Genomic DNA, 10,024 nt, shown 5'->3' with positions numbered 1-10,024 from the left:
GCGGCCCTTTGTGTGGTCCCGAGAGCCGGGCCGCTCGGGCGCCTCTTTGCCCGGCTGTCCCCGGGCTCCGTGCCACCGGGCACCGAGCAGAGTCCCCGAGTGCTCGGGGCGGGCACGGGAGTCCCGGAGCTCAGGTCTGCAGGTAAGGAGTGGGCCGAGGCGGAGCTTGGGGGTCACCCACCCAGTGGCCCGTCACCGCGGCCTCTGAGCGACCCCACGTGAGAGACCTGCACCCGTGTGCCCGCACCTGTCGCATCTGTGTGGCTGTGGGTGCGGATGAGTCGGTGCTGTGATGTCCCGTGTGTGTGCGTGTGCGTGTGTGAGTGCGCGCGCTCTGCCACCCGGTGTGCGGGTACCGCGGCCTCTGTCTGGAATCTGGGAGGGAGTCGGGATCACGTTTGAGGGGATGAGGGGATGGGAGAGGGTGAACGATGTGGGAGAGTGTGCCCACATCCATGGCCCCTGACTACGGGGTGTGTAGGACAGCGGATAACGCGGTGGTTTCTAAGACTTTGGGAGGGGGTGGGTGGGATTTTGTGGGGAGGGACCGAGAATGGGTCACCCAGGATCCTAAAACTAGCCAACTGGAATCGTGTGACCAAGTTTCAGAATCACTGATTTAGTGGGTTGGAGGATTGTGGAGTCAGTCTGAATTTTATTTGCTCTTGGTGCTGCTACTAGTTATGTGTTTTCATTCTTTGACTTGAAAATCTAGAACGCCTTTGGTTAAAATCATCAACTAGGAAGTGACTTGGGCATGGACTAAATCACTTGTCAAATTTCTAGGTGTTCCTTAGGGGCTCTCTTTGAAGGAAGCGTGGAACTGGAAAAAGACGTCACTCTCTAGACTGGTCGATTCCGGAGGCGACAAGGAAAGCCTGGTTTCTCGCTTTCCTTCCATTTCGTTTATCTAAGGGCCTTGCTGTTCCCCAGAAGAGCCAGGAAGAGGAGAAAATGGCTGTTGGACTTCTGAAAGCTATGTACCAAGTAGGTTTTTATCTTCTTTCTTGCCTGACATACCTACCTGCTTCCCAAAACAAGTAGACATTAGCTTTCCTTCTGCTGAACCGTCTCTGGGTTATCAATTATATCACTGCACAGTAGTTTCTCACCTTATTAAGGATAAATGAAGTACTTGATTTGGCCTGCAGGGACCAACATAACCTAGTCCCTTATTATCCTGCTGAGTTTATCAAATTCTTCTTACTCTGTCTGTAACTCATTCAGCTCCAACCAGACTTGTAGGGTGCTAAGGACATTCTTAATTCATGGCCTTGTACTTGCCCAGGTGCAGACCAACTACTTCATTCTAATCTTTGCCCACACAGCACTCATGTATTCACAGATTTTTGTTAAGGAAGTATTAACTTTGGGTACCACAGGGTTTAATATTTGGTTTTCTCTCTATCTCTTTTTGAAAAAGCTCTGACTACATTCACTCCTTTAATGATCTCTTCATGCTTCCTGGCTTTAAATACCAGTTACATGCCAAGGTAATAGAGACTGTGGTCTCTACAAATCCATGCAAGTTAAACAAAGAGGTTTATTGAAGGTTCAATGCAGTTGAACTGGGAACCCTGGAGATCATAAAAATGAACTCACAGGTTCGAGGTTCAGCGATCATGGAAACATTGTTATAGGATTTACACAAAGAATGGGAGCTACAATATTCTGGTTGGTTTTCAGACAATCAAGGAAGTTAGAAGCAGACTTTCCAAAGGCAGTGGCTGATCAATGATTGGGGGAGAGATCAGAGCTCCGTGACTTAGCTTGCAGCAGTATGTACAGGGAGGTGGGTACACAGGATCACGGGGCAATGACAGAACATGCTGGTCTAGGAAGGTGCTATTAAAATCTTTCTCAAGCATGTCTTTGGAAGAGGTCCACCATGAAGGATATTTTTTGATAATGTGTGTCAGAACTCTCTGGGAACAGGTTGTGACACCCTGCTTATATATGCCCACAGAGGAAGAATACTTCTGGGAACAGGCTGTGATGATACCCAGCCTCTGCTAGACCCCAGAGGAAAAATAGTTGCTTGAGGGAATATTTTTAAGGATGACTAACAGTTAAGAATAATAGAGAAAAGTTGCTGCATTTAAATGTTTTTTCTCAAGGCTGGGCCAGATTCCCCTACTTATACCAAATTGCCTCGTATAATTTTGAAATTTTCTGTCATATTCCTTCTATTTGATCAAGGAATTCTAGGGAAATTCTCTGATCACATTTTAAAGAATGCCTTCTGCACAGATTTGGGACTCCCGGTGTCTGATTATCTATTATAAGCCTTTGAGATTCCAGGTACTATTATTATTCCAGGTTTTACTAATATCTTCACTGTGCCATGGCTTTGGCACTCTGCTTCAGTGATCCCTTGGGAGAGAAAGAATTTAAATAGGGCTATATTAGGAGGACTGTTTGGTCATTCAAGGGAACTGGTCTAAGAAGTTCAAATTTATCTGAACAATAGCTTTTGTCAGAATACATTATATTTCTCAAGGGTGATTGGTTTTCTGGGTCACAACATTGGAGGGGTCTTTCATATAGCATTTAATAGTTCCAATATGAAGTATAATGACTCTAAACATCATTAATCTAGTTAACGATATAGACTTGGCTCGTGATCTGATTCTTAAGTAGTTAAAAAATCCTTAAGAAAGAGCAGTTTGACATGCAGACATTTAAAATCTAGTAGCTTTGTGGCAGATTTATCTGATAGGTTGTTCTATTTCTGGTGAGGCAGCAGGAGACACTGGCAATGGTCTGGACTCTTAAAGAAGAGTTTGGATAAGTGCAAAGTAAAGGTAATTCTTTATCCAGTACAACTTTAGTTAAAGCAATGTCATGCATAACTTGTTATGATCTACACAGTTGGAGACTTTTCTCAGTAAAACACAAGTAAACATCGTTCTGGTATTGTCTGCTTTCAGCTAAGACCCATTTGACATCAGCAATGATAACTCGTTCCATGATATCTTCATAATTAACGGCAATATGCTGTTGATATACTGCTTCATCTGTATTTGAATTATGCCCTGTACAATTTTACTTTTACATGAAATTAATGATATTGGTCGATAATTCTGCATTTGGGGGGGGTCATCTTTCTAAGGCATGGACGTGGATATGGATCTTTTCTATCAGTTGACCAGGTAGCTCTAGTCCAAATTTTTTGGCACAGACTAGTGAGTGCTTCCAGCATTGCATCAGTTTTTGGAAACATTTCAGTAAAGTGGTAGGAAAATGACAAATAGATTTTTTTTAAATTCAAGAATATCAATACGTGTTAAGAGGCCTCAGAGTAATGCCCTGTCCATTAAAGGTTTTTAAAAAATTAGATTTCTTAATTCTTTTTTTTCAACTTTATGATGAGTAAGGATGTTCACATTCTTGGTCTAATGTATGCTTTCATCATAGAAATGGATTTCAAAAGGGACTACTAAAAGACTTAACATACATTGGACTGTCATATTAACCACCCAAGCAGGATAAAGCCCCAGGTATGGGATTCTTCTTTTGGGTTTGGATTGGCAATGTTTGGGGGTCTTGATTATCTACCTAAAATAGGTGTTTATATGGGGCACATATTAGGGCAGTTCAAGTGTGGAGAGGGATGGTTTGATTTATTAGTTCAAGCCAGTTTTCCATTAGATTGTTATAAATATGTGGTTGTCCTACTCAGCCAATTCAACATTTAAAAAAAAACCCAAAAAACATTTTCTCTAGTCATGCTGTTTAAATTGCTTGTAAAAATTGTTTTCAAAGTCTGGGAGGAGCATTAAATATAATAATAATCCTTCATTTTAATATGGGGTAAACGGAAACATGGGATGTGGGCTGGGACAACGCCAGGTGATGCCATAGTTCTGTATGAATGGCTTGTTCAGAGGTTATTTTAAGAGTTGATGATAGCAGAGAGGACAAAACTATAATTCAATATAAGCGAAGCTAATGGATAGAAAGTTTTAATATGACCAGATTTTGGAATTTGATGGCAAATCCAACAATGAGACAGGGCACCATTACTAGCTATTGACTGGGCTATTGCAACAAAAACATTCCTTTGTCATGCATTAATGGTAGTTATGGGGAAGAGTAAAAGAACATTAATACAAGCTCCCTAATACAAAATTATTAACCAAAATTAATACGATAAGGCCAGGCAATTATTCTTATTTCAAAAATAAATTCCTCCTTGATTTAAAGGTCTATATATTTTTTAATAGAAAAACCGTGGCTATTATGATTAGTGAAATAACAATGATCAATATTATCTAATAATTCTAGCATGAAAATAGTTAAAAATCACTAACTTATGAATTGTGATGTACAGAATAAGGTCAATTTAAAAGATAAAAGTATTAAACAGGAGGCAATGACCTCTAGGGGGTACATAAGGAATTAACACTGTAGAAGAAAATTTCCCAACATCAGGATAAGACAATTTTAATGTAGTCCCTTAAGGATTACTCACACTTGTACGGGCAGATGTTTAAGGTTTCACAGCCTGCATATGTGAAGGAAATAAAGGAGTGCCTATAAATCAGAAATGGAGCCCTGGTGGCGTAATTGTTAGTCACTGGGCTGAGATCTGACCCAGTTTGAAACCACCAGCGGTTCCTCGGGAGAAACATCGGGCTTTCGAATCCCCTACACATTTACCGCCTGGGGACTCACAGGGGCAATTCTACACCCTGCGCTATAGGGTAGCTATGAGTTGGCATCAACTCAATGGCAGTGAGAGAGATAATTTAGAAAGTAACAGAATTCAGCTGATAAATTCTGTTTCAAAAGATGTAATTTCTTTAGGGGTTTTCATATAATGTACCTTACCAGAGGAGAATAGCAACTTGGTGAAGGATAATCAAGATAAATAGGAAAGCTAAGATTATAAAGCACATTTCAGAAATTTTAGCCATCCGCACAAGTCTTGTTCTGTGATCCTAAGTAAGTCATCCACTAGTTATATAAATTCAGGTGGCTGAATTTCCGTTTGGGTCTTCCGTATTGTTTGGAAAATCTAGGTAGACACTACAGCCTTTTCCAATTGGAGAGATGACTCCCAGTCCCAATTCTGTAATTTAGTGGGACTAGAATTACTAAGAATTATATATAACCCATTTCAATAAGACTTTAGGAAATCTCTTTGCTGATGACTTTTCAAATATTTTTTTAAATTTTAATATATGTCCTCTGGGACAATATCAGACAGATTTGGGTATATGGGGTTTTAGTCATCAAAGACGTTTTAGATCTGTGAAAACATTTCTTACAGTATTATTTTAAAGATGTGCAATGTTTATTATTAGAATCAGTATGTATAAGCAGCATCAGGGGGATCATTTACTTTTGAAGAACCACCCCTTGCCATCACGGTCATTTCAGCATATATTTCTTGGGAGTCCCTGACATTTCTGAAGTTATTTTTGCCAGAATTTTGACATGAGCAAAAACATTTAATTTATAGGATTTTTTTCCCCATAGGATGTTTTGTAATCAACATGTTATTAGTTAGTGAAATAACTGATTCTGACATTAAGGGGAAAACAAAAACAAAATGATTTCCCAGACCTATAAATTGCACCTGTTTTTGAATCGTCTTCAAAAATGGTTGCAGGTCTACCTCAACAGAGCCTGCTAGAAATTCAAGCCAGATTCACGAGAGGACATGGAACGTGTGATATCATTGCTGACATCACGCAGAGTTTGGCTGAAAGCAGAAAATACCAGAAAGATGTTTACTTGTATTTTATGGACTGCAAAGACATTAGACCATTAGCAAGCTAATGATAACGTTGAGAAGAATGGGAATTCTTCTTAAGGATACTTCATTGTGCTTATGGGTAACCCGTGGAAAGACAAATACTCAGATGTTTGAACAGCATAAAGACATACTGAATGATTCCAAATGAAGAAATCTGTGCTTCAGGGTTGTATCTTTTCACTATACTTATTCAGTCTGTAGCTGAGCAAATAATTTGCGAAGCTGGACATATGAAGAACACAGGACCAGGCTAGGGAGGAAGGCGCCTTAGCAACCTGTGAGATGCAGACGACACAGCCCCTGCATGCTGAACGCCAAGATGACCGGAGGCATCTACTGATGAAGATAAAACCCTTCAGGGTAGATTACAACTCAATGTCAAGGGAACAAACATGTTCACAGTGGGCCAATAACCAACTTCTCTGTGGGGGTTCGATTTTATGGCAACTTTAATTTGTGTGAAAGTGTAGGGATGGAGGGCAGCGTGTCAACCTGGGGATGGGTGCCTCTTTGGGAGTGTGACCTTTTCGTAAGAAAGACACTGGCAGCTTTTCCATCCTCCCCTTGGTGCCTCCTTACTGAGACTGTCAGCTGCAGGGGAGGCACCAGGCCTTTTAAAGTGAACTTTGTTCTTAGAGCTAGGCCAGGTTCACCGACTCATACTTTATACATTTTGTGTTTCTCGTACCGAGAACAACCAAATTTATTTGTATAGCTCAGCCCTCTCTCTTGAACTCCAGATAGCTATATTCAAATACTCAGTATTTGGCTGCCTAATACCAAGCCAAAGCCAAGCACACTGCCATCAAGTTGATTGCAACTTAGAGTGAACCTCTGTAGGTTTTCCGATTTGTTGTTTTACCTAAGGACATCAGGCTTGGTAGAGTGGAGGGGCAGTGAAAAAGACATGGGCCTTCAAAGAGATGGGTTGACACAATGGCTGCAACAATGGGCTCAAATATGACAATTGTGGGGATGGAAGCCGATCAGATGGTGTGTTTGTTTTGTTGTACCTAGGGTCACTGTGGGTCAGAGTCGACTCACTGGCACCTAACAACAACAACACTTCATTTTGCTGGTTTCTAGTATCCATTGTAATGGCTACCCAGAACTCATAGACAAACTGTATGATTGTGAATTTACTACGGAAGTTAACAAGTTGTAATGCTAGCGAGCAATGTGCAGGATAGTTGTTTGTCAGGACGTGGCACCAAGTTCTTTCAGGTCTGCTAATAAATGCCCAAAGGGGCATTCCGTTCCGCTGGAAGCCTCTACCCCAAGGCAGGCAGCTCAAGTTCCATGGGTGAGCAAAGCCAACTCCCTGAATTAAGTGCCCAAAGGCACCCCACTCCGGTAAGCTTCAGCCCGAAGGCACTCAGCCCCACTTCCATGAGTTAGCAAGCCCAATTTCCCACACCCCACTTTGCAAGCCAACCTCCTGGACAAAAGCACTCAGCTTTTCTAGCTCAGTGGGTTGGGAAGCCCACCAGTCCGTTTCGTGCCCTGGCTCCGGTTTTGCAGCTGCTCCGTGAATGTCACCGCCATCTTCGGAGTCCAGGAGGTTCACTGTGCAGAGATGGGAATGAGAGCCCGGCTCCTGCTTCTCAGGGGGCTCATTTTATATGAGCCTGTTTATATGAACATTTTATATGAATCCTGTTCACAATTACTCACAGGGGAACCCTATTGAGAGGTTGGAGACGGAGGCGCAGAAGGAGACGAGGCTGAGTCAGGAATGAGAAGTATAGTGAGGCTTTATTAAGGCGAGGGAAAACTCCCGGATGAGTTCTGCAACCCAACGAGTTAGGTCAGGGAAGTCGCAGCTTGTCGGTGAGGCGGTGTGTGGGGTTAAGGGGCAGAGGGAACCCCACAAAACATCACAGGTTCGGTAGGCGCAATTGTACAGCGATAATAAGTAGAGATTATAGTAAAGTCATAGAGAGCATGAGAGTTAAAGGACGGAGTCAAGTCATGGAGGCAGACGCAATTCATGGTAGCATATCTCACCTCAACCCGGCTTGATGGTCCTCGTGGAGGGGGCTTAGCCGTCAGAGAAGAAGCTGCTTCGTCCTCCTTCGTCACCTTCTCCAGCCACCCTCCTGAGAACCAGGGAGCCTCCTTATTTATTGCTAACCACGTATCATATCACTTTAGGGGGATCTGATTACAGAGGCATACATCACAGAAAGGGGCAATACAATTCATTCTAGAAGAAGTTTGATCACTTTGATGTCTCATATAATAAAACAGACAATTACTATTCTGGGAGACATGCAAGTTCCCTGATAGCAGACAATAACCTGAGTCATCGGGAGGGGTATTAACATAGGCAATACAATCAATAGGAGGGGAATCACCTAGGGGTGTGCCCACATTGGTTGTGGAATAAACAGTGGTGTCTGCGTGATCTAGACAGCTGATAATGACTATCTAACCTTGGTCACCCTTGGGCGGGTTTGCCCTCTCTGGTATCTCCTGCAAGTGAATAGACCACCATTATCCTTATCAGAAGGGAGTGGGTCTTATTTAGGGTGAGTCAGACTAATAGTCTAGCCACTATAGATGGCTGATGTTAAGGAGAATAACCTCTGACCTACTTTCGCTGCCTAAAGAACAGTCACTCTGAAGCAGCTAAGTCTGGTATATATTTTGGGGAGACAACTTAAGGGAAATCCTTCTGTTCCTCACAGCGGTGGGAGAGATAGAGGGCTCCAGCTAAGGAAGTCAACGCTGACAGAAGGAAGGGGGATTTTGTTATCGCTGGCAGCTGCAGGGTCAGGATGCGACCCACGGGAAGTCATCTTGTTCGCAAACCTCTCTGAAGTGCTGGGAAAGGGTTTGTGTAGCACAAACCGGTCTGGGAAGACAAATTGCTTCCTGGGATGCTGGGGAAGGGGCGACACAAACCCGGCCTGGAGAGGTAAGCTCTTTGGGGTGTTGGGACAGGAGTTGCTAGTTCAATAGGTCATCCATCTTCTCGAGAGGCTGGGAATGGGAGCTTTGAGGTTTCATCTTCCTGAGGAGCCGAGAGGAGGTGGGGGCTGCCCGGTCCGGACCCGGACTAAACACCTGTTAGTATCTTTCCACCTTCTTACCAGACTCATGCAGGGAAAGGTCGTTTGGTGCGAGTTAGAGATTTTGGCTAGAAGAGACACAGTAAATAATTCATTCCCCTGCATCAAAGACTGTCAGTCTTTTTGGGAGCAGACAGCCTCCTCTTTCCCCCATGGATTGGCTCTTTTAAGCTACCAACCTTGCCGTTAACAGCCTTAGCTCACAGTACCATTGAAGTTCCTTAAACTTAAACAGCTTAAAACTCAGTGATGCACTCAAGCCTAAATCCTAAAGCACTTGGTCTATGGAAGACTGTGGTCTATAGCAGGGGCCCTAACTCCATTTTAAGTCTTGAAATAGTTCAGATGCCATTTAATTATGTTATTTTCCCAATGCTTGCTGACCATTAAGCCAGCAATGTGGCTATACTTTAACAAGTCTGGGGTGAGTTCAGGGAAGGGAAGTTTGCCTTCAGTAAGAGTGTGGTTAAAGGTTGATTAACTAGTTTGCAGAAAGTGCTTGTATACATCTTGTCTGGGTCTTTACCAAATGCAGGCAATCAGATGCATGTTATCTAATTTAAGTGGTGGGCCCCGTTATTGCCTTGTAACCAGCCATTTTATAGCTAAGACTTTGAGTCTCGTGATTGAACCATATCCTGAGAGCTGTGTAACTGAAGCCCCAGAACCAATCCTGTGATCTGTGTTCATCTGATGTTATGTATGCCCCGTAATAATAGCTCTTTCCTCATTTCTCTAGTCCTGCCTGCAACAGTGATGGGCTGAATTGCCACCGATCTTGTGAGGATTTCCTTTGTTCTTGAGTACAGTGAACCCTCGTTTATCGCGGTTAATCGGTTCTAGACCCTACAGCAGGGATAAATGAAATTCCGCGAAGTAGGATTCCTTATTTGGAAATCAAATATTTTCGTAGTTAGAGCATAAAGGACATGAAAAAACACCCTTTAGTCACCATTACACGCGTATTACCCAATTTATTAAACGAAAAAGGGAAAATACAGTAAAACATTTTGGATGTTACAATGATCATTTATTATATTATTTATGGCATCTAGTTTACAGTATTAATATTTCACATACAGTATTATTATACATAGTTCTTACAAATACTGTAATCAATAGCCTATGAAATGACTTAAGGGATGTACTCTACAGGTGGGTCGCCGTCTTTTTCCTCTGAAGGAGC

The 10,024-nt window shown here is 42.6% G+C and overlaps 1 protein-coding gene across 1 annotated transcript in view; it reads left to right on the top strand.

Annotated features, from left to right (window-relative positions):
- The first annotated feature begins 72 nt into the window (after positions 1-72).
- Positions 73-10,024, top strand: part of LOC115870330 (zinc finger protein 383) — a 68,550-nt gene continuing 58,598 nt past the window's right edge. The window contains exons 1-2 of the mRNA XM_045292907.1: positions 73-142; positions 787-987. Coding sequence (XP_045148842.1) covers positions 955-987 — 33 coding nt within the window. The 5' untranslated portion in view covers positions 73-142; positions 787-954. The remainder of the gene's footprint in view (positions 143-786; positions 988-10,024) is intronic.

Source organism: Echinops telfairi, unplaced genomic scaffold (assembly GCF_000313985.2).
Source record: "Echinops telfairi isolate 266 unplaced genomic scaffold, ASM31398v2 ScPeMD7_655;HRSCAF=1070, whole genome shotgun sequence".
In the NCBI taxonomy this organism is placed as follows: domain Eukaryota; kingdom Metazoa; phylum Chordata; class Mammalia; order Afrosoricida; family Tenrecidae; genus Echinops; species Echinops telfairi.
Note: the sequence above shows the minus strand (reverse complement) of the source record. Positions and strands in the feature narration are given on the sequence as shown.